Here is a 25808-nt window from a genome sequence, read left to right as displayed (position 1 = left end):
GGGTAAATAGTGTAGAAAGTTTGGAGAGCATTTGGACAAATCTCACAAGTGAAGATCTTCAATCATGAATGAATCTTGTAAATATAATATTGAGGGAAAAAAGCCAGCTGCAGAACAAAAACACTACCTTTATATTGCATTTAGAAACATACAAAATAATATTATACTGTATGTTATATAGGGACACTCACATATAAAGAAAAGTATAGATATGAATGGGAATCTAAGAAATCAGGTTGTTTAAGGGCAAAAGAGGGGAATGGGATTGAGGAAAGATATATATATATATATATATATATATATATATCTTTCATATATATGTATCTGCAATATATATGCAATATTTTATTTCTTAAATTCTATGTAGGGCACACAAATGCTCATGAAAGAATAAAAGGAAGAAAAAAAAAGAAAGAAAAACAAAAGATCTCACTCAGGTTGACTGGATATTGGATTTCCATGTCTAGACCTGGTGAGGTCTCTAAAACATCATCTGTGGGAAGTGACTAATGTCTTGACAATAGATTCAGATGCTTGTGTATAATTTCCCTAACTTCCTTGTTATTCACTATGTACCGTGGTCATTATACAAGGTTAAAAAAAATAAGCATAAGAACATTCCTTTCCTAATTTGTTCTTCCTTTGTTTTTCATCTTACAGCTAGCAGCTACATCATCTCATGGGAAAGCCCTTCCCATGTCTATATGTCTGTCCTAGTTAAAGCATGTTTCAGCCTTTAGTTTTTTCTAAAATGTTTAAAAGGCTACTTAATTTGATTTCCACTAACTAATTTATTTCAGCAGTAAAGTTACATGTCCTATGCTGCTACCTGTGCAATCTGGAGTACTTTTTGAGGGTTTATTTATTCTAGTTGGGATGGACTAATTTAAGGCAGAGGTAAATTCTCAGAACAGTGCACAATACTCCCATTTTCCAATATTGAGAAACAAAATTTTAAAATTCAAGTAGGGGAATTTATAGGCTAGTTTTCTGTTCTAAAAGGGGGAACTGGTCCAAATTCAGAGAACCATTTTCTCAGAGACCAAGACAGCAAATATGTGTGTGTCCTACCACCTCTGAATTTAGATTGGCAGAACATGGCAGAATGACCCATAAGCTGAGGTTGTGGTTGGTCTCTCCAGCTGGCTTGGAATTGAAAAGGGGACTAGGGAAAGATGGAGCAATGACTCAAACCAAATGAACCGGACTTGTGAAATTTAAGATCACGTTCTCAGAGTTTGCTAAATTTTTTTCATATAATCTCTTCTTTATCAATCCCTTGCATGAAAGTCAAATAGTTTGTGAATTAAAACAGCTAATTGCAACCGATGCTTTTGGAAAGTGTTTCCTCACCAGAAAGGAAATAGAAAAAGCCATAAATTTCAAAAGAGAGCCTGTCCATTGATATAGTCAGTCAGTCAGGGGCCCAACAGGGAACACAATTCACTTTAGGGGTTCAAATGAAGTGCGGGGAAGTTAAGGCACAAGGAATGGAGAAGCAATGGGAACACAAATCTACCCCCTCTAGGGCCAAGGAGTCAAAAATAGTTGTTACACTAACCTAGGGGGAGGCCAGAGCTGTGTCCACCATGAAAACCAACGTCTTGTCTTGTGGGGGGCCACAGCCTCTGCCTGGGAAGCAGTGCCTAAGGCAGAGAGGAAACAGGGCAAAACTACTCCACCTGCCCTTTCTCCTGTGTTCTGGTTCAGCAAGGGAACACTAGTACTGCTGTCTGGAAGGCTCTGCAAGCCTCACCCTCTGCATGAGGCAGGCAGGCCGGGGCCAGGCGAGGATCTGGAGGAAGTGGAGAAGAGCAGGTGCGGAGTAGTCAGCCCACCATCACCCCCAGGAGTGTGGCAGGAGAAGGTACTCAAGCAGCAGTAGGAAAGAATAGACCTGCCAGCTCTTTATCTGGGGACCATTTAACGGTCCAGCAGATGTGTGAAGTGACATCTGGTTGACTTTCTTTTTCAGCCCATTCTAGGCCAAGGCCTCTTTCAAATATCCAAGTTGTTTTTACCGAATCTTTGAAGGCTCGTTAAAAAAAATGTTAACTGGCCAATTATGGTGGTTTTAAAACCCTAAAACAGAAGGAAACTCAGCTTTTGATAGAAAATTATTAAATGTGATACCAGAAATTACTGTAGCTGTGTGAACTGAGCTAAAATTAGGCCATAAATTTAGGATTATTTATATCCAGTTGCTTTTAATCACACCTGGCTCATGGCCCCCTCCTTACTGTCTTTGTTGGTGGGGAGCCGTGTGTCTCCTTCCTAGAGAGCCCTGTTCCTCAGACTTCCTTAGACATTGCCTCTGAAAACAGGCAAAACTATGACAACACCAATTATCTCCTCCAACATCCTGAGCTCAACTTTCCATTTCATAAAAATTTAATCAGCTCTTAGGGGAGAACTATTCTTTGTTGAAGGGGAAAGGTCTTTTTAGCTATAATTATTCTAAACATTAATGTGGCAGTGACAACAGATTTTTAAGTAGTCCCACTAGGGGCTATGTCAGGAAAAAGCATGGATACAAAGGCCTTTTACAAGATATATTTTTGGAATAGCTAGTAACAGACTGGAAAGAGCTAACAAATTGAATTCTATCCATCTGGGGATTGAAAGTGCACAATCTAAAGATAGATGGCACTTCACATATTCGGACCCCTTCTATCGTAATTTATAACAATCTGGAAAGTGACATTTCCCCCCCTAGTTCAGTCGATGGAGCACATTTCCAGGAAATCCAAATAGATAAGAATTTATATTCAAAAGTAGGATATTTTTCAAGTGGTTGATTTTGATAGGTTTCTCAATACAATTGCAGGGAATCAATCGTTCAATGAGGAAATGAAGAACATTTCATAAGTAGGGGGAACGTTCCCTCAAATGTGTTCTCTTTTCTTTCTTATTCTTCTAATAGCTTACACATTCTCTTTCTCTCTCTACATACAAATATGTACCTTTAGGTAATTTTTCTTTAGATTTTGCACCCCCCCCCCCCCCGTTGTCAGAACATGATGAAAATCTACTCTTTGGCATTTTTAGAAGTACACACGTGTATTCATTTGTTAACTCTGCCTCTGGCAGCCACTCAGGAAGTATTTGTTGAGCGAGTGCATCAATTTCTCCTACAAAGATGCTTGCAGGTAGGATACCCCCCGCTTCTAGACCTTGCTGATCGATCTCCCATGTGCAGTGATGTGATATGCTACCATCTCTTCCTTACAGCAGCTGTAGTTCCCTATAGCCACGGCCTTCTGAGACAACTTGAAGGAGCAGAAAGCACGAGAACATCTGGATTCCAGTTCTGGTTCTACCACCCAGGCTATTTAATGTGAGGTCTCAGTTTCCCTTTCTGAAAAAGGCAGAGTATTATCTCCTAGAGTAGATGTGAGGAGCAACTACTATTGTGCATTTAAAGTCCAGTGGAGGGGCATGCAAGGGGTTCCACAGCGAGTAGTTTCCTCCTTTCCTTTTAGATATGTCTGTATCACAATGGTCTGTTTTAACTGGGGGCCTCGCTGGGGGCTGTCACTCTTTCTCTATGGCACACTGCTCAGCAATGACACCTGAAGTTACCAGTTCACTGCCTTTCCTCCCCAGAAGACTGAACCCTCCAAGAACAGAAACTGGATTCGTCTGATTTGTCACTGTATGCTTAATCCCTTGCACAGCAGGTTCTTGACATAGATGCACTCAATGTAGGCTGGTGTACAGAATCACAGGACTTAAGGGCTGGTGAGGATCTTACTGATTCCCTTGTCTCGCCCCTCCTTCTAAATGTGGGAGAACTGAGACCTAGAGAAATAAGGGACTTATCAGAAGTTGTGTGCCTAGAGTGTGTCAGTGCAACCCTCAGTGCTCCTTCCACTAAAGCACACTTCTTGATGATGATGAAGAAAATGATGTTGAGAATTGCAGGGGTATCGTGGAAGCTTGCATCTCTTCTGGGGCTACTGACAGGCCCACACTGTCCTCCTCTGCCTTTCACAGGTCGATCTTGGGATAAAAAATAGACTCTGCTCATGGTTATCCGACGTGTCAAGAATCTCACTGAAGTTATCCCACTAGCACCCGCTTCCTGTTTTGCAGGTGACTGGTGACGTCATCAAAATGTCTGAATACCACTCCCCAGGCAGGGTGGGTGAAGGGGTAGGTGTGGGGTGGGATGGAGAAGTGGGAGTAGGTGATGGGAGAGGATGCTTTTAAGCCTTTTTCAGGTTTGCTTTGCTGGTGGCGCGCAATCGGGATAGGAAACGTTGCCCGTCAGCCCTTTGTAATGACCTGATTTGGCATATGGCAATTATTATTAATTTAAATATAGTAATTTGTAGCTGGTGTTTCAATTTTTAACAGTTTCTATGTAATGCAGATGGAAATGGACTGTGAGGCAAATAGTGTAGATGACAACCCTTGTTAGAAGCGGATTGTATGACATCCAGCTGTGTCCTTGACACTCCCTCATTCCATTTGAGGCATCTGACAATGGGCCTTGGGAAAGGATGCCCCTTTGTGTAATATACATCAGTAATGTGTGCAGGTGTTTCCCCTTATGAATCAGAAGCAGATGTCTGGTTGGGAAGAATGTATGGCAGCTTGACATGTCTGGCCCCAACCAACAGGAAGACTATGACCCATAAATTGTTCTAATAAAATACCATCTCTGTAATTTTGATGGAGCCATGAAACCAACACCTTTGTCCTTTAGCACTGCAGGATGCTAAATCCCACAGAGGGCTTGGGACAGGCTCAAAATTTAGCAATGCTTGTTGAAACTACACATTGTCACTGATATATTTTATAAAACAAATTTTATGAGACAAAGGACAATGAAACTCTCCCTCCAAGTGTTCTTATTTGTAAATTTGTAGAACTTGAGAGGTCGAATTTGTGAAACAAACATTTTACATCTCTGCTACGTGTCAAGCACCTAAAAATCTCAGAAGAATGAATCTTCAGGGCCAGATCAAATTCTGTTCAGGGACTCTGATGACAGGGCCATTTTCAAACAGTTCATAAATAAAAAAATACATCAAACACCAAGTACTTATAGAAAGCATGGGAAAGGAATATTTAGAACATACTGAACATTTAGCTCCATAATGTGGGGAGTTAATTTAAAAGGAAACAAAACAAAACAAAAAACTTTTCCAACAAATGGTAAATCTATACTAACAAAACTTTAATTTTAAGATCATGAACTTTCCATAAACCACTTTAATTCTTCCTAGAACATGAATGATATTCAAAATTGGCATAAAATTTCCACTCTTTTCATGTTATTTGGGAATGTTTCTTGTTATTTGGGGATTTGTTCCCAACTTCCCAGCCCTAAACATTTTATTTTGTAATTTGGTAAAATACTGCCCAATTTAAAACTTTATTTCATTTGTTTATATTTATAAATGGCACAAATAATCTGCACAGTTTTTTCAGTAAAAGTTTTGAGGATAGTTTTTTTTCAGTAAGTTTTGAGGATAGTTTCAGAATCACTTTACAATCTGATATTTTTTGCAGCATTTAAAATTTGGCCCCAAATAACAACGATAATCCTGATAGCTACTCTGTTCAAGCATAGTTATAAAAGTGAAGGTAAAGTATACGAAGTAACATGAAAAGAAAATGACTGCAAAGGAGTAGACGAGGCTTCAAACGCTACCAATCTATTCTGTGTGCAGCCACGCTCCTAACAACAAAATAATACACACTTAGGAAAGGAAATAAAGGGGGAGGCTGAGCGTGTTTGATTTAAAGTAATTCTGTTATCTATCATTTGAGGGGGAAAAATTGTGCTGATTTTAAAACAATACTTTAGTTACAGATGTTTCCAGACCCCTTCCCTGATCCAAGGAAACAAAATACCATTCAGCAACAAGCCCAGATTTAGAGATGGGGCTGGTTCCAATATAAACATTTCTTCGCTAGACCTTCTCTATGAAACCGCATAGTCAATTTTTCCATATACAGTGGGAAAGACAAAGCTTTTAGCTTAAAAGGCATTCTCACCCGCAGTGCAGAGCGCCTGGAATGAAGAGCCTGGGGACGTCATGGTTCACTATTGATGTCAAGTTGAATGTCGATTTGGCCGTCAGGATTATAGACTGAATTATGTCAGAACGTACACATGCCACAAACGAAAATCTCAGCACTGTTTTGGCTTTCAGCATTTGGTATGGTCATTTATTCATTCTGTCTTGTTTCATGTACCACTGTTCACCTGGGGTCCAGTTTAGGGTGTGGCATGCATTTAAGAGTTAAGTGATGGATGCATAAACTTTTTTTTTTTAAGTCCTTCATACTGAAGGCACTTGGCTGGGCAATTTGGGGAATCAGAAAATGAATCACAGACACTGCTGGTCTCCACAGGCTTAATGGGGGCATATGTATCTTACCATAAGGTAGGGAATAATGTACTAAGAATCATAATGTAAGAGGACAGGCAGAGAGATGCTGAGAGCATGAAGGAGTGATTACTTTTAACATGGGAGTGGGGGAATGTACATCAAGAGTGGTTCTTCAGAGGTGGTGACTATTAGGTAGAAGTGGGTTTTGTTTTGTTTTGAAGGAAGGAAAGCTAAAGCTGAAATCCTGGAAAAGCATTCGGCATTTTTTAGTCATTCCCCATAAGATGCAGAGGCTCAACCTTTTGTGCCTCCCCTTGTTTTACTGCTCAAAGCAGACAGCTTTCATTCCTGGTAATCTACCTCAGTGAAGGCACCAGATGGACCTTCTATTTTTCCTACTTTCTGGGACCTTCTTTGGAAAGATTAGTTTCATATCACGATTAAACTCAAGTGACATCTTCAGCAACCTTCTTGCTTACACTATACTCCCACAGAGACACTTCTCTCTCTCTCTAAACATTGTAGATAACATTGGAGCCATCCCCTAAACTCTGAAGTAAGTGTTAAGTATGACTAAAAGCCTCAATAATTCTTAGTGCTCACCAGAACTCCAAGGCTGACTCTCATGTGGCTTTAAACTTAGGAAGTTTGGAATTGACAATAATTTCCTAGTTATAATTTATGCATAGGGAGAATGCCATTCAACTATAAAAAGAGTATTTTTATTTTATCCTTTTTCATTCTGTTATCTAGTGAAATTTCCCCACAGTGAGATAAGCAGAAGAATGGTGGTAGGTTTGGGGCTTGCATGGCAAGACAGAGGTAAAGTGAATTCTCAGATCTCTGGGCCTCATTCTCTCTCCACAGAAATTGAACTCTTGACATGGGAGCATATGGCTTAGACACACCCTTCAATCCCTAGAAACTCCCTATACCCACAATGAGGAAAGAAAGAACAGGAACCTAGAGGGTGGCCTGACCAAATGGCCTGAGGCTTGGTGGCTTTGCACACCTGATTTTCTGGCCCTCTGAGTAGCTGTAAGGTTGATTTAATTTACTTAGAACCCATCAAGAATTAAAGCAAGAATCTGGTGAACTTCTTTTTCAATACTCTGTTGTCAATAGCCTGGTCTCTGAGCAGTTGAAATAGAGCAGAAAACTATCCTCATTTAAGGCCTCAACGACTATTTCAGTTTTTTTTTTTTTTCCTTTTTGAAGTCTGTGAATTTCTTAGATGACTTGAACTACGCTTGAAGGAAATCTATGCTGACTCATGAACTTGAGGAGAAAGCAAATCTTCTAGTCAAATATGAGCTTATGTTAGCAGATTAAAAAAAAAGGAGAGAGATTGTAATCAAAGGAAAATCAAAACACAGTTTAGATTATCTGAGATGAAGATATAATGTCCTAAAACTAAAAAAAGAGTCCCGGACTTGTTAGCTTTCACAATAATTAAAATGGAAGAGCAGACAAAAAGATGTTCTACAGGAAAAAAAAGAAAAGAAAAAAAAAAACCCAACCCCAAACTCCTAAATGGTTATTTTCACTGAAATACTACAGATCCAAAAACACAGATCACGGGAAAAATATGCTTCACTTGCCAAAATCATCACAAATACTCTTTGAGAGTAAGAAGAATCCATCCCTTCAATAAAACCAAGAGATTTTTAACACCCTACAAAGAACATTATACTTCCCCCATAAAGATTATTACTCTAACCCTACAAAAATACTTCTATCACCTTAAATACAGTATCACTCTCACCATACTGAGGATCCTCCTCACATCAAAGACCAGAGGAGAAGACGTGGGATGACAGCACCCCTCATTTGGAAAACGGACCACGGAGTGGGCAGCAGTTACAAACTGTCCTGCCTCTTGTACACACTCCTATTTTGCTGACCACAGGTGCTGCCCCAACCCCTGAAACACTCACTATTCAAGTCAGGGCACATCCGAGCAGATGCCACACATAGGACAGTCCCTGGATTTCACCAACTGCAGTTCCGCTGGATGTTGGCAGATTTTATTTGAAAAACGGGTATTGATGAAGTGGGGAGGCTGAAACTCTCAACTGTTCCAAAGCGGGCTGGGCAGGTCCCGGGGGTGTGACTGCCAGAGGAGAGCACTTCGGTGCTCTCCCACATTTCATTTTCCTTGTTAATTTCTCATGTTACTATTGTTTTATTTCACGACAGGGGAATTTCTTAAAGTCATGTGGAAACCTGAATGATGATCGTGTTGCAGGGGGAATGGCAGACACGATGTGGTCTGGGAATTTTTAAAATTAGCTCTTCAATTGTTTTGAAACAAAAGGGTCATTGTTCATTTTTGAAATAGATCTTTTTTTTTTTCTTTCTTTCTTTCTTCCTTTTAAGATCCAGGATGTGCTGTTTATTTTTTATGACCATCAGAAAACGTTAGCCAGAAATTCTGAAATCATGCACTTGAAAGACTTCTTTCTAAGCACAGGTGATAATTTAAGGGGCCAAAACTCAATGGGGCAAAAATCTCTGAAGTGAAAGAAAAGGTATGAATGATACGGTTATAAATTAAATTCAAAATTGGGATAAGTACCATGATCAAAAGCCCAAGAGAACTTCTAATATTATAGTACTTAAATTACTCAGGACTAAGACATATGTGGTGGCATAAGACATAATAAGGAAGTGAACACCTGTATGCTTTTGTCTGATCCAGCAACTCTCATGTCCCGACTCACAGGTCACCAGGTGTTCCTCATCCCTCGTCTTGGTTCTGGTGTTGGCATCCATGCTTTGGTGCAGGATAAGAGGACTGTTCCAAGGGTCAGAAAACTTGGTTCTGGCCCCAGGTCTAGAAACCTGCTGTGGGACCTTGAGGAAGTGACTAAACTTTTGGCTCTGGTTTCCTTCTCTTTCAATGACATTAGCGGTTTAATGATTCCTAGGCTCTTCCATCTCCACAGTCTATAATTGTATAAAATTTCCTTTGGTCTCAGTAAGGTTAATTGCTATGAGGCTTTGGAAAAATCATTGGACATCTCCATATTTCTGTAAATTATGTCAGTAATGCCTGGCCTGCCTGGTTTGTAACATGGCTGCAAGGAATAAAGGTGGAAATATGTAGGGATAAGCCTAGTAAACCATGAAAGCTTTGTCAGTATTAACATTATTTTTCATTTGAGTTAGTAGTCATTGGAAATCCCAATACATGGCAGTTGTGAATAACATCTGTCCTCTATCAATAGCCTTTTTTAAAAGCTTATTTATTTTTCTTCGTAATCTCTACATTCAATGTGAGGCTTGAACTCATGACCCCAAGATCAAGAGTCTCACATTCCTCTGACTGAGGCAGCCAGATGCCCCTAATATCAATAGGTTTTTATTTTTATTTATTTTTAAAGCTTATTTATTTGACAGAGAGAGAGAGAGAGTGTGTGTGAGAGAGGAAGAGAGCAAACACAAGCAGGGGAATGGCAGGAAGGAAAGAAGCAGTCTCCCCGCTCAGCAAGGAACCTGATGTGGGGCTTGATCCCAGGACCCCAGGATCATGACCTGAGCTGAAGGCAGTGGCCTAGCCGACTGAGTCACCCAGGCGCCCCTATCAATAGCTTTTTAAAAGCCGAACTCTTGAAGCTATGGGATGAGAGATACAGAGAGCTTTCCTAACTCATTGGAAGATCAATTCTCCCTTCATGTTCTGCATATACGTGTTAAACAAAACAGGCTGAAGTTTGCCTTCATGACACTGTGAAATTCTTAAGATATCACTATTTTTAATCAAGTGAGAAAGTGAAAATAAAGTACATTTTTTTGATATTTATTTTTCTCTCTTTTCATAAACATAATATTTATGTGGAGGCATTTTGACCTTTGGAGACAAAGGACCACAGATGGGTCCAATAGTGTGTGGAGGGAGGGAATAGTAAGACTAAGTAAGAACCATCTTTTTTTTAGCTCAGAGTGTAGGTTAGAAACTGTAGTTTGGAAGAAGATGAAGTGTATGGCAATGGAATAATTGGATTAAAAAAAAAAAAAAAAGCAGCCAAGCAAACATCTGACCATTCCTGTGAGGATCAAAAGATACCAGTTCGCTGGTCTCCTCACTACCACCGTATCCTCTTTCCAAAACTCCTTTGTTTGTTGTCCTCAGCACCCCAGGTAATAACCGAGACAACAGAGGAATTTCCTTATTTCCTAAGAAGGGGCCAAAAATATCTTCAGACAAGGAACAGGAAGCATAAAAATAGCCCTCAGAGGAGTATCAATTGTTTGGAGATTTCGAGCTCCTGATAGGCAGGCTGCTTCGGAGGAGCCAGCAGGTCAGGGGCTCTGCACAAGCAGCAGGCTGGCCGGCCCCAAGGCAGGTGTGTGCACCATTGGGCAGCGGCATAGGAGACATGGATGGGAACAAGATTTGGGGTAACATTTTGGAGAACTGTCATGCTTTGGAATATCAGCGTGGGAGCCCTCAGCCAAGTGATTCTCAAACACTAGTGGTCTCCTTTTTGTTCCCTGTGAAACATCATGTGGAATTCACCTATAAAACAGATAAAAAGAAAAAAAGAAGATGCTCTGGCTGAAGGAAACAAAGCCCCAACTTCCCTCCCCCCAAATTATACCCAGGCCATTTTGGTAAAGCCTCAGCTTGAAAGTCACTGCTGGAGCAGGTCTTGCGTTAGAATGTCTCCACAGAGATCTTCTTCCCCTGATGTGATGCATCTCTACAAACATGAGCAGGACCTCTGACTTCCCTCTCATTCTTGCTCTCCAAACATACAGCAAGCATTCATCTTCATAGAATCTCTGCAATGACCCCAGCATCTATTCTGTCCTTTTTGGACTAGCCGCCATTCAAATCTAGGCCCTTCTCGCTCTCTCCTGGATAACTACCAATGCACAACAAAGGCGATTCTGACTCCAGTCTCTCGGCTGCCTCCTGTCCAATGTATCTAATAGCCTGTTTCCAGAGTAATGTTGATCTGGAAGCACAACTCTCATGGATTTTCTCTTCTATTCTTCAATCTTCAATGGCTCCCTGTTGTACAGTCCTACCAGCTGAGACTCTACGTCTTTCTAGAAGAAACCCTTGTCTTTTGTCTTTACTCATCCTGTGCCCTCCCCTTGAATTTCCCTCAGTTTTAAGATTTAACTCAAAGACCAGCTCTCCCATGATGTCATCTGTGAGCTTCCCACCAGGAATGATTCTTTCTTCTATACCCTCGAAGAGTTTTTGTAACGTATCAGTTTTGCTGTATTACACTACTGGTGTACTTGTTTCATCTCTTCGACTGTGTTTTATTTGTCTTGGTAACATAACATGGTACTCACTGAAGTAGCAGGAACTTTTCTAAAAATAAGAGAGTCAAGATATTGAGGCTGATCAGTGAAAGGTCCTTGGACACCTAAGGCTTGCAGGATGGCAATCTAGAGCCTGACACTATATCCTTATTTCAAAATATCTACTTAACATTAATTATGAAAGAATTCTTTCTTGGTCATCGGCTCCGGACCTCAGCCCACCAAACCTCACCTAGGTTCTAGAACTTCATCAATAAGACAACTAATACGAAATGGGAAATTTTTGTGTGTGTTTATGCTTTTGGCTGAATGTAATACTGATTATCTTATTTTATCAGAAGCTCTCTTTTGAAGTTATTAAGTAATTTGTCCCATTAACAATGAGTTATTGCTTAGTACACTTCACTTAGTAGGTGTTGTGGACTCAGTTATGTCTCCTGCAAAGTCCTATGTTGATGATCTAATGCCCAATGTGACTCTGTGTAGAGATAGGGCCCATTGGAAGGTAATAAAGGTTATCTAAGGTCTTAAGGGTAAGGCCTGACAGACTGGTGCCTTTATGCAAGAGGAAGACACCCTAGAGAGCCCTCTCCCTCTCTGCAAATCCACAGAATAAAGGGCAGGCGAGGCGCCAGAGAGAAGGCGGCCACTTGTGAATTAGGAAGAGAGGATTCACTGTAAACTAACCCTGATGGCCCCTTGATCTTGGACTTCTGGCCTCCAGAACTGTGAGAAAATAAGTTTCTGTTATGTAAGCCTTCCAGTCCATGGTATTTTGTTATGGCAGCTCTAGAAAACTAATACAACAGGCAACCTATTTCAAAACATGAAGCCAGAGGAATAGGAGAAAGAGCTGACATTCTTGAGTATGAAAATTTGGGGGGACACTAATGTCGTACCTTCCGTTCTCCCAGGGTAACAATGCATTTCCCGTGACTAGTAGTATAGCTCTTCTCCTAGTCCAGGAGGGTAGAGACCACCAGGGTCTGTTCCAGATGGACCCGTCCGTAGCTTGATGGTGTTCTCAGCACTTGGTTCTTAAACCTTTCGTGCTGAATGAGTAACTCCCTTTTATCAGACCTGTTGTTTTCTAGGAAAGGAGTTAATAGCCCATGTTTCGTTTAGGTCTGATTTGAATCTTTTCTGTTACTAAACTCCTTTTTAATATTGCCATTTATAATGAAAACTTTTAAGAGGTAAACTGTTTCTAAACCTTCACTTGGTTTTCTATGACTGACATCGTTCTTCTAATCATTTCTTCCAAGGTCCTGCTTTGACCACATTTCGGTTTCTTGCCTTATCCTTCAACCGAATTCTTTTCAGTTGTAGATCCGCAAGGTAAACTCAGGATCCCACTGAAATGATCAATGCTCCGCAGAGCTGGCAAAACATGAAAACATACATATTCAGAAATTATGTCAATTTTTATTTCTATTATGTCCAAAGAAGAACCTCTCATTGTTACTGAAGTGATGATGTCAGTTTATTTTCTAACAACAACAACAACAACAAACCCAAAATATACACTTATCAGTAATTTAAGTATTCTTTATAGACCTGACAACTACTAAGACCTCTCTGGCATTCCTGGATGATGCTGGGACCCTTCTTAATTGAGCTGCTGTCGGTACTCTGAGATTTAGAAACACTGATGTCAGAAGGTCGGTGTAGGATAAAGATGATGAACTTGGAGTCAGATTCTAAGCTGTGATCTGGAACAACTTCTATGTGACTCAGTTTCCCTGTGTGTCAAATGGTACTAATGGTAGTGTCTTCTTCCTTAGGTTATGAGGAATAAATGAATTAATAATACACATAAAATGCCTCAAACAATGCCTAGGACACAGTAAGTGCTAATCAAATGCTTAAGAGTTAAAGCTAAAAGGATCTTTGAAATCAGCCAGCTAGCTGTCCTGAAGGGGTTCATGGCTTTTATAAAACATCCCCCTCGGGGCCGAGGCTGCATTGAGGAGATCAGGATTCTTCTAGGAGGAGGCAGATGCCCTGTCTGATACAGGAGAGACACAGAGCCCTTCTCAAGAGCCCTTCCCTGCAGATCTCAGTCACTGTAGGACTGGATCTGCTGGAGCCTTAGTCTTGACAATTTTCATTTTGTGGAACTAGCTCTACCGTGTCTCTGAACAGCATCTTTCTAGTCGAGGACAAAGACCACACTTCTCACTCCCTGAAGACACATTATCCTGAATTAGAAAGCTTCCCTTATTGGCAAGGGAAACATTACAATTCCACTATTTCCTGAAGAGTCTGAGCAACACCCTATTTTGAAACAGATGACACAACAAGTAAATTCTTCCCCTGCCTCCCCTCCCTTTCCCTCAAGGATAAAGAGTCTCCAGGGTCCCGTTTCTAGGCTAAGGGTGTTGGGAAGTAGACAACCTTCCCTATCAGTTCATAAAAACCCTTTCCTGAGCACCTAATGGTGTGTGGGCCATGGTTTCAGCTTCTCTGCATTCCCAGAAACAGCCCTTGGCTTTGAACTTGTTTTTTATTCTATAGGGCAGTGTTTCAGGGCAGGGACTACCTGTGTGGGCCTGTGAGCCCTCTTCCTAGCCTCACGCAGCCCTGATCTGGGTTTCTATTTTAGGCCTCCCCGTAGTTACATGAAAAAAGCTTCCCTTTTCTGGATTCTCAATTTCCTCTAAGTCCTTTAAAATTCAAGCCCAGCTGCCTTTGAGACGCTCTACATCTCCTACCTTCATGTGCACTGGAACAACCTGGGAGGGCTGGTGAAAATGCGGGTTCTGATTCTGGGGTGCAACTGAGAGTTGGCAGCTCCAACTGTGACCTGATGCCACCTTCCTTGGGCGGCACTTTGGGTTACAGTGATCTGGATGCCTGTTCCCCCCCAAACCCCTGTTCCCCGAAGCCAGCCACCATGAGGGTGTTTACCCACCACGGTCCCTTACACCCTGGTGATTCTGACTTTCAGAAAGGTCCCTGAAAATATTTGCTTCCAAAGGTCACGTTCTGCCCAGCCTAGAGCAGGTTATCAAGTCAGGCTTCCTCTTTACCTGACAGTGAAGCCTCGGTCGACATCTGTGCTATGCACCAGTGATTTCAGCTGATGTTTACAACAAATCAAGAGTCCATCGCCAACTTTCCTTTCCTTTGGCACTGAGTGAAAATACATTCTCCTCTCTGGACTTAGTCACGTGTCCCTTAACTGTTACGAGATGCGAGGACTTAGGCCTCCCCTCCCCCCTTCTCCTTGTCCCTCGTTTCTTCCAATGTCATCCTTCCTGTGTCTCTGTGTAGAGTTTCAGTTTAGGGTCATCCTGAAGGGTCTGAATGGGGCAGGTGGCAGCACACAGGAACCTAGGTGTGGGGGACCACTGGCATTCATCGGACCTCGGTATGTCACCTTGGAAAGTCTCATGACTGACTGCGGCTGGGCTGGTGCTCTGTCCTGCGGCCACCCTTAGACCCACACATGGAGTTGTTAGGAAGCAGGGGAAAGACCCACCAACGCCTCCCTTCCCCCACCCCCAGATCAGGACCCTGTGTTTCCCTCAGGCTCTAGGCTCCTCAGACTTGGGCTTCTAACTTGGACAGCCATTGTGCCTCTGAGTGATTCTGTTGCTTAAGCCAGCTTCCTCTTAACAAGTGTAAGTTCTGATCTATTTATGAGATAATTCTAGAATTTTGTTGTTAGAAATAACCTTGTTTTTGTTTGCTTATTTTGATTTACTTTTTTTAAACTGTAGACATTGAGGGCCCAGGAGGTGAAGGGACTTGTCCAGGGTCCTCTGACTGGTAAAGGTGAGGCGATCTGGTTGTTGTTGGTACGGCCAAGAAGCAGAATAGTTGGTTCCGGACTACATTCCAGGACTTATGCCACTACACTGAATTCCATGAGACTCTCCTACAGAGCATTTCTCTTATAAATAGAAACCATAAAGAGTAAAGTGAATAATAGTATATTAGAAGCAAACAATTTTTCTCTTAAAGATATGTGTATCTTTAAGATATATATAGATATATATGATATACATATATATATCAAGTCTACTGAAACAATTTCAAAGAGTATAAGGCTGGAAGTGAGAGACAGAGCTCCTGCCACTGCTGCTAATGAATGAGCTTTTTATCCTCAACTGCCTCCCACCTGAGACTCCGTTTCCTTATCTACAAAATGAGAAGGCCGAATCTCTAAACTCTCTTTCTAGCTCTAACGTTCTATGATCTCTTTGATATTTACGGTTTGCCCCGCAAGGTATAATAGAGTTATCCATCCAATAATAAACACCCACTGGCTCCGCATTCACACAGGCCTCCTTTATGCTGAATTCTGGGCTGCAGTAGGGGCTTCCGGGCTTGTCTCTCATAGATGGGATTGCAGGGTGTCTCCCCGCATTGATCATGACAGACAACAGTTCCAAGGGAACAATACAGAATGAGGCAATTATTCATGCACCGCAAACACTGGCTCATCTCCAGGCATTCAGTCTCCAAATAACACATGTTTGGCTCCTCACCTGTGCCCGGGAATTGACAGAATCACAGATGACAGAATCACTCTGCCACTCCCAGGACTCATGGCATGTCAGCAGGGAGAGGTTTCATTTAGGGCACTCTTAGCTTGTCAAATTGTATCACTGTTCCTTAAGGGGGAAACACACCCTGTGTGGCCTGGAAGCTTGAAAGGCATCGCGGAATAACTACTGTGGAAGAAGAGTCCAGCCACAGTTTTAAGCCCGGGGTCCCCAATGTGTGCTCTGGTTCTTGCTGTCATTCTAGAGGGTTTCATAGCCCTAGTGTCCCACGGTCTGAGGCTTATCAGGCATTTCTCTTGCCTTCTGCCGGAGTCTCTAGTACACATTCCTTTGGGCCGGCATTTGGCTTTACAGAGCTGTGTGTAGTGCAGGAGGACACGTTGCAATTCACTATGTAAACAGACAACATGACTGCATCTACCCGGTCACCTCTGAGGCCAGTTTTACTGAAGACATCTCTGATCTCTAGACTCTCTAATTTCCTTTAAAGTAATCATGCCACTTCAACTAATGGAGGGCATGATTTCAAAATAAACACACATGCACAAAGCCTACACTGCACGCAAGGGTCCTTTTAGCTGGAGTATACGACGTGGATTACTGGTCTGGTCTGCGAGAGATCTGTGCTCATGCAGCTCTTGGTGGTATGAGATCTCTCCAGCGCATCAGTTCTCATGGAGCCATTAATGTAGGTACTCCACTCCACTTAGGTAAACACTGAATCTTTAGCTTCTTCCAAAACACAACACACCAACTAAGAAAGTCCTGGAAGTGAAGAGAGGGTCAAATTGCATATTACTCAAAATATGATCACTCCTTTCTCCTCTTTTTGGAAAACAGAATTTGTTTCTTAATGTATTTTTTTTTCCTTTATGCAGAGGATTTGGGCTTGAATATGGACGTTTTCCCACTACCATTCAACCTTGGGATGCTGTTTTCCCCAAGTTTCTCATGATAAAAAGACTCAGATTCAGAGCTGAGCTGCTGGCAGCTGAATTTCATTAAGACTTTGATGGGAAACTTAAGTTGGAATTACAAACATCTGTGGCTAAGCTTCCCCCTTAGTAAACCATTTCCCAGAATTTAACTTTACCACATTAGGAGCAAAAAAGAAAACAGTTGAAAAAAGAATGCTTCTCTTCGGCAAATGCTGGAGTAGATATTTAAATATACTTCTCTGTGGTCACTACATCTCAATGAACCAGCAGATTTACTGGTTCCAGAAAACAAATAAGTCATTGTTTGGCAATGCCAACTTTTGGAACTCAATAATGTACTGGTAGTCTGATTTTAATGGTTTCTAATCAATCAAATGCTTCAAAATTATGTCTGGTCATCATTATATTTATATGGTTACTTGGAGCAAGGAAAAACCCAAAAGGAGAGAAGTGTTTTTAGCATTACATATTTCAAAAAACTATTACAAATCAGATTTGAGAATTTAATGGTGAAAGAAAAAAAGACCTTGTCATATCAATGATGGGGTTTTTGTTTAACTTTGAGGGGGCTTTAGAAAAACTCATTCATTTCTCTTTACTGCTCAGATCATTCTATCACTGATGAAAGGCTATGTTAATTTTATTTAAATTATTTAAGTTTTTTTTTCTTAAAAAAATTTTTTTTATTATGCTATGTTAGTCACCATATGAAAGGGTATGTTTACAGAATCGTTAGGGATACAAAAATTACAAAAGTTAAAATACAGTCTCTTTCTTCTCCAGTGTTGGATAATCAGCACGTTTGTAAGGAAAAGCTAGAAGTAATCAAATTTAGATAAAGAAGCACAAATTTAGATAAAAACAAACTGATAAAACAAATCTTAACTTGCAGATAGGTAAAAATAGTGGAAGAAAAGAAGTGAGGACAGAGGTGCCAAAGAGACAGGGAACGGAAGGCAGACTTTGGGAGACAGCTTCCACATTTTACTTTAATAGTCTTGCAAGGCAAATACATTTCTGTTCATTTGACAATCAAACAAGCTGAGCCTCTGAAGGATGGACTAGTTTGTTCAAAGTCAAACAGCTAGAGGTAGTGGAGTTGAGTTCATAGCACATCCGTCTGGCTAGACGCCCACATTGTACCTTTGATGAAAGGTGAATTTCAAATGTTGTTAAGCAGAGACTGCAAATAAATAGCCCTTGGGCTGAATGGGGCCATCGGATGTACATCCCACAAGGTATTTAAAAAAAAAAAATTGAGTCAGCAATTTTACCTAAGAATCCAGATTCTGTTTTCTCTTGGGAAAAAAAAATAACAAAAGTAACAGAAGACCTGGCAACATAGAGGTGGCTGTCTTTCTGGATGAGACAACCCTTCTATTCCTTTGGCCTTAGTCAATCTCAGGGTGTTTTCCTTTCACTGCCCAGTAATGTTTTTCTTGGCCTCTATAAGAATCCAAGTTTTAGTTTTTTTCCTGAACCATATGATCAGCGTTTCCACTTCTGGGCATATACCCCAAAAAACAGAAACCCCAAAACAAGTATGTGTACACCAATGGACAGAGCGACACTATACACAGAAGCTGAAAGCTAGAAGCAACCCAAATGTCCCTCAACAGATAAATGGGTGAGCAAAGTGTGATCTGTGCATACGGTAGAGTATTCTCCAGCCTTAAAAAGTAATGAAATTTAGAACACACACTACAACACAGATGAACCTTAAAGACATGATGGTAAGTGAAATAAGCAAGGCACAAAAAACAAATATTGTAGGTTCCACCTACACAAAGTATCTACTATTGTAATATTCATAGAAACAGGAAGTGCCATGATGGTTGCCAGGGTGTGGGGAAGAGGGTATGGGGAGTTATTGTTTAATGGGTATTGAGTTTCAGTTTAGGAAGATGAAAAAGTTTTGGAGATGGATGGTGGTAATGATTGCATAACAGTGTTAAAGTACCTAATACCGCTTAAAAATGGTTAAAATGAAAATTTTTATGTTATAGATATGTTACCACAATAAAACAAACAAACAAACAAAACTTATGGTTCAATCCGAGAACTCTGGAACTACAGCAAATGGAATTTATTTTCCAGCTTTTTTATAAAAATTCTGTAAGATAGGCCATATATTCCTGTAGGTGGTGCGGTTCTGAATTCTCTCCCTATTAATCTAAATCAGGAGCTTCTAATGTAGACGAGCATCATGTAGAGGAAACACACTAGAATATACTTATAAAAGGAAAATGGAATACAAGAAAACTCAAGAGTTAAAAAAAAATCTAGAAGGGAGACTCAGGGATATGCTGGAAAAAGAGAATGGGATTTGGAAACCTTGGACAAGGTACTTAACCATCTCCAAACCTTAATTCGGTCATCTGTAAAATGGGTATAAGTTTCACTAATGAGTATTACAAAGGATAATACATGTACTTTTTTGGGACATTGTAGAAATCAGGAACATTTTTTTGTCTTTCCTATATGAGTAGTTTAAAAAGTAACTATCAGACTGCTCCAGAAAAGGAAGTTATCTCAGTTCTTTGGTAATCCTAAAATTTTATGCAACATACACTACTCATTTAGCAAGCATTGCACAAATAGTCTTTGAATGACATTTTATATATCTTTGTTTTAAGAAATTCCCAAAATGTTTACTGAAATTATGCCTACAAATAGTTCTAGTTACCTAACCACTTTTTTCCTAGATACTCTTGTACAGATGAATTTTTTTATAAACTCCTTACTAGCTGCGGCACTTACCAGGTAGAGTACGTGGGCAAATGCTCTGTGCCTCAGTTTCCATGTTTGCAAAATAAAACAGTAACTATATAAGTCCCATTGAGTTGTTAGCAGGTTTTAAAACAACATAACTCATGGAGAAAGGTTAGACTGGTGTATGGCACTTGGGAAATACTCAATGAGCGTGTGCCACAAGCCATGCTATTATTATTACTACAGCCTCTACTATATTTAGTCCTTCTAAAATAATGTTTCCCAGGAACCTTCTTTGGTATTTGGTGAGTAGGCGACTATGTCCTACTGATCTGACTCAAGAGTAATCTTTTTCCCCATTACCCCCATGGCCTTCCACTTCTAGCCAATCTCACAGATTATTAATTCCTTCTGCTTTATAGAGTGGCTGTGTACATATTTTTCGTTCTATGATTGCTTCCTCCCTGATGGTAGGGAGATGACTCTGCCTTCTTTCTGCTTTTCCCAGTGCCTACTTTTTGCTCTGTATGGGGTAGGCTCCAAACCTGCTTGTTGGGTGCTACTGAGTGAAGGGATTAATGGCTGCACGTGGGTGTTCATGTTGCTTAAATGCACCATTGACCCCAGTATAGAATGATGGCGCAGGCCAGTGATTTAATGTGATTCCATGGGGCCATTTTTCCTTACTTTTCTTTCTTACTTTTTTTTTTTTATAGATTTTTAAAAATTTATTTGATATAGAGAGAGATCACAAGTGGACAGAGAGGCAGGCAGAGAAGAAGGGGGAAGCAGGCTTCCCACCGAGCAGAGAACCCGATGTGGGGCTCAATCCCAGGACCCTGAGATCATGACCTGAGCCGAAGGCAGAGGCTTAACCCACTGAGCCACCCAGGCGCCCAATGGGGCCATTTTTCAATGTAAGAGCCCAAGATAAGGAAAAGGAATGAAGATAGTCAAAGAGATCTAAGCTGCCTTTTAATAAACATACAGCAATCCTTTTGTGGCAAGGCACTCATTATATTGGACCACAGGAAAATGTACCAGCAATAAAAAAAAGTCTGGAAGACAAGTTACTCAGAATGAGTCTAGTTCACAGTGCTTTTTAAAAGCCAGCAAGTAAGCGTGTCCAGGGCAGGGTACCTTTGCATATGTGGTGCATGAGGCATTGATTTTCTCCAAGTGCAGCTAACAACAACCGCAAAGCCCAGTCAGGTTACCAGGAGGTAAATTCCCATCTTCCTCTCTGAGAGAAGTTAGCTCAATATTGTCATTTATTTGCCTTAATTTCTTAATTATCTCCCAAAGGCAGTAACAACACTTGATCCCTCCGGCCCCCACTCTGTCCCTCCAGCAGAGTGCCCCCCCCAACTCTGCTGAGTCTCTGTGTGGGACTTCTTCCCAGCCACACAGTGGCAACCTCTAACCTTGTGTTCTTGACCTTCTATAATGCCTGCTTCTTTTTTGACAGACAAGACTGTCCTTCCTGCCAAGGACTTTCTGACACCCTCTCCTTGGGGACTGTTTCTGCCTCCATCCCTGTAGCCCTCGAGTTCTTTTGCATATCCCTGTTGGTGAAGAGGACTTTTGCCGAGTTTTACTTGCTAGAGTGGGTATGATAAAATCAAAACTTTCTTTTCTTAAATGTAAACTATTGTCATAGTGAATATGCTTTTTTGAAAGTACCCAGTTTCCCCTTTGCCCAACCCCCACCTACTGAGAATCATTGTTTTTGCCATAAACTCAGCAATAATGGACTCAGGAAATTGTTTGTGAAAAATCAGAAGGTGGGAAAATTCTACCCATTAGCACAGAGTTACTGGTGGGTGCTACTCTCTTCAAACTCTTTGCATCCTGGGGGATGTTTGGGTTTGAGAAGGAAAGGAGGGACCTTCTTTCTTGGTTGGTCAGTGTTCCCCATTCTTTTACTCGGTGTGCATTTGAAGTCTTTGATTCCCTGACTCACAGTGGGCACCGCAGTGTGTGGGAAACCGGGGTCCGTGTTCAGAGCTGAGTAACCAGGGGTGGGGAGGGCACAAACCTTGCTGTCGAGGAGCTTGGGAGAGCCCGTGGAGGGCCATCAGCCAAGCACCTCCCACTGCCCCATGCTTGCCTTAGTATTTTTCTTCCTTCACTTTGAAGGAAAATTGAAGAATAACCATTCATATAAATCCAAGTCAAATAACATGAATGTATTTTTAGAATGTCCCTCCATCCACATCTCGAACCTTCCACGAATATTGTGTCATATGTGTCCATGGTCCCATTCTCTCTCTGTCTATAGATGTAAATACAGTCTCCTGAACCAATTCGGTAAACTGGCTCTACTAAGTTATTACATTCCAGAACGTATGTGGTTTATGGTCTCCTTATTGGCTATAAAGAGCATGGGAAATCTAAATGCTGGGGCACTGGCCTCGCCATGGGACCGCAGGCGAACTGGAGGTATTATGTGAAACTATGCAGTGGGAACATAATTACTCCAATCCCACCCTTTCTACTTCATATACTTTGACCCTTCTGCAATGACTAATAGCTTCTTTCTGTTTTCCTAAATCAAAAGCCTCAACTGGCATTCTGGACCTATTAGACTCTGACAGTATTACAAATTTAACCCACTCTAGGACATTCTTTCTGGTTGGAAAGATACAGACGAGCAGAGACAAAGTAATATTAAGTAAAATAGTGCCATAAAAATAATGTTCTGAGAAATATTCCCAAATAAGGGTTTCTTTTCATCATCTGCATAGTTTATACTAATAGTAACACTCAGAATGTATAAAGCATTTATGCTATACCAAGTACTGTGTTAAGCATTCTTTCTGTATATATTTTAGCTAATTTCTACAGTAACTGTAGGCAGTGTGAAGTAGGCATGAATACTTTCTCTAAGCTTCAGCTTCTTTCTCTGTTATTTGGGCATCTGTACTTTGCCTCAGCTAAGGAGCAGGCAGTTTGGAACTTGAACCTGGGACCATCAGAGTGCAAAGCCTGCCACCCAAAACACTCTGCTGGGCGGCCTTCCTATTGTTTCACTGAGCATATAAGTACATAAGAAATCACTCAGGGTCTCCACAAGAATTTAAGTTTCCCTGAAAATCAAAATAATTATTTTCTTACTTTTTGTGGTCTGAGTGTTGCAAAAAGTTATATGTGTCCATCTCTTTAAAATTAGCAGGTAAAAATACAGAATGCCTAGGTAAGTTTGAATTTCAGGTAAATAATAAATAATTTTCTTACTGTAAATATATCCTGCACAGTATTTGAGACATATACAAAAAATCTATTTGTTGCTATCTGAAACGCAAATTTAATTAGATGGCTTGTATTTTATCTTAATAAAAGGGCAACCCTACTCTCAGGCATTTCATTCTGAGACTCCCCATGCTCAAAGGAACAGGTGGAAATAACGCTTCCCTGGGTTGGGGGGTGGGGTGTTAATTCCCAGCCTGTGGAGAAGCACTGCCCTCCGACTGGTGACTCTCCTGGCCTGGCTTCTCCCCACTCCTGGGAGTACAAAACTGAGCAGAAGTCTATCCCCCTCTTTCACATAGAAGTTACTTTTAGCACTGCAGTGGGAGGTTGGTAAGCTCTGGCCCTACCTCCCTTCCCTCTTTTTTGGGGGTATGGGTGTGGCTTACTCCTGGAGAAGGACCATCTTCATGCACCTTATTTTGGTAATAATAATTAAGAATTACTGCTCTACTAACCATTAGTAGGATTAATAGCAATAATCTAGACTTCAGTTCTTGTTAGAAATGGTGTCAATCCACATGACTGCTTTGGTTCTACAATTGCTGGAACCATAGCTATAGTGTGTGTGTATGTGTGTGTGTGTGAGAGAGATGTTAGGTCCACTGCTCCTTCCTTTCCCATGAACTTAGGTGACTTCATTTTCCTCCTACTTAGCATCTCCCACGCACTGGACATGCTCGTGTCCATTTTGGCTCAGGGGACTCTTAAATCACTTAGCCTGGATTCATTCTCCTTTACCCAATTTCTACATTTTGGTTGTGCTTTCAACATCAAAGCTATTACAAGGTATTCAAACAGCAGCTCTTTGCATAACCACATCATCAGTAGCATATCCTGATCATTTTAACTTTTGGGCTGGGGCTTGATTTTCATCACAACTTCTTGCTTCTGGAATATAATGGCTCCCATCTTTTTCAAGTATCAGCTCTGCAGCTTCCCAACAGATTCTGTAGCATCCCAACACCCTGAGTCACTGGCTCACTCTCCCCCCTGGCAGAGAACCTTCTGTTTGATTTATGTCAAAAGGATTGGTCCGCAGTACTGTTTCTATTGTCCCAACATCACAGAGGAGCAGGAAGCCAGGGACAGAGCACACGCATTAGGAGCTGTGGCTTGACAAAAATGACCCTCCTGGCACATGCGAGTGGCAGAAAGTCACAGAAGTGCCACTGCCGCCTTAGGTGAGAGTCTAAGCAGCCCCACTCCGAGGAGGACACAGGACACATGCCCTTCTGCTAGTTTCAACACTGACATGTTCCAAAGCCTCAACTCGCAATGCACGACGTCCAAATCCAACTCAACCAAATGACACTCTTCAAGTTTCGCAAGCGACCTGGTGCAGGTGACGCTCTCAAGGCGGATGGGGGAGGGCAAGAGGAGGAGAGAGTCAGGGACAGGCGAGTGGCGCCCGCAGCCCGCGGGGCGCAGGTGCCGCGGCAGGGTGACAAGGGCAGGGACACTGTACCTTGGCAGCAGGCGGCAGGCTTCCGGGAGCCACGCGGGGCTCGCTGCTCTCGGGCGGCTCTTGTCTGCCGACCGCTGAGCTCCCTTCAATGTCAAAAGGAAAAGCGTGGTCGTTCCCGGCCGCGGCGGCGGCGGCGCAGGCGGCGCCCCAGAGGAGCCACAGCGGCAGGACTGAGCACGGGGCTGAGCTCAGAGCCATCTCTCCGCTGACATCCAGCAGGATCTGCCTGGGACTCGGCGGCGGCTTGTCCTCGTCGGTCCCCCCCCGCACCGTGGGGCGGCGGTGCCTCGCGTGCCCTTCCTTCCCGGCCTCCGCCGCGTCCAGATGCGGCAAGTCAAGGCGGCCCGGGGAGCAACTTCGTCAAGAAGGGAGCGGGAGCGCGCAGCCCGGGTCCCTCTTCCCCACGTCTCCCTCCTCTTCCCCTTCTCCCCCCTCCGTTCGCCTCTCTCACTTTCTCTCTCGCTTTCTCTCTCCCCAGGGGCTCCGGCTGAAGGGCGTGTAGATGGACGAAGCTTAAGGCTGAGCATCAAAAGGCGGACGGGGTTGGAGCGAGCCCCGCCGGCCACCTCCTGTCCCGGGCGGGTGGGGACTGCGGGCCGCGCTGTCCTGCCTTCCTCCCCACATCCATTCGCACCACTCCCTTTTCACCTTCCACTTCTAGGCCCTCCCACTCCAACGGGCATTACCGAGCTCTGGGCCTTTCCCTGGCCTGCCCTCCCCCTTCTCTCCCAGTTTGGAGTCTCTCCAAGGGACCCCGGGAATATTCAGCTTTTGTGATTGCTTCCTCACATCTCTTATTTCTTTAGTCAGGGTGCCCCGTGTCTTATCCGTATTTATCTAGATCTCTTCCGTGGCCCCCTAGTTTACAAGGAAGTGAGTGGGAAAGGGATTCCAGGGGCTGGAGCCAGAAGGAGGCAATCTCACGGGGACGGGAGAGGGGGAGGGCCCCCACTTGCTTGGGCAAGGTTTTTCATTTTCTAAAGATGGAATGCTTCGCTCTTTGAGCTGTCTTCATGGAGACTGGCTGGCCACGGTCTTCCTCCTGACGGTCCTCACCCAGGGGGCTTGGGAGAAGAGTATCTTTTACTGCAGCGCTGGAAAATGACTTCATTACGCAAATGCATGAACTTTTATTTACAAAGAACATCTTGTTTTCATCCTAAAGAGGTGCTTTGTGAGGGCTCCGGAACAAGGCTTGCAGTGTACGAGCCTGTCAAATATACTGCCCACAGCCCCGGCCTCTTCCTCTCGGCCTGTAATCTCATGCCTACTACATCTGTGTGAGTCATGCAACCTT

The 25808-nt window shown here is 42.3% G+C and overlaps 1 protein-coding gene across 2 annotated transcripts in view; it reads right to left on the bottom strand.

The window, feature by feature from the left end:
• LAMA4 (laminin subunit alpha 4) overlaps window positions 1-25602 on the bottom strand; it is a 146998-nt gene extending 121396 nt beyond the window's left edge. For both annotated transcript variants that reach the window (XM_059176811.1, XM_059176812.1), the window contains exon 1: window positions 24512-25602. In XM_059176811.1, coding sequence (XP_059032794.1) covers window positions 24512-24709 — 198 coding nt within the window. In that variant the 5' untranslated portion in view covers window positions 24710-25602. The remainder of the gene's footprint in view (window positions 1-24511) is intronic.
• Between the last annotated feature and the right edge of the window lie 206 nt (window positions 25603-25808).

Source organism: Mustela lutreola, chromosome 6 (assembly GCF_030435805.1).
Source record: "Mustela lutreola isolate mMusLut2 chromosome 6, mMusLut2.pri, whole genome shotgun sequence".
Classification (NCBI taxonomy): Eukaryota; Metazoa; Chordata; class Mammalia; order Carnivora; family Mustelidae; genus Mustela; species Mustela lutreola.
Note: the sequence above shows the minus strand (reverse complement) of the source record. Positions and strands in the feature narration are given on the sequence as shown.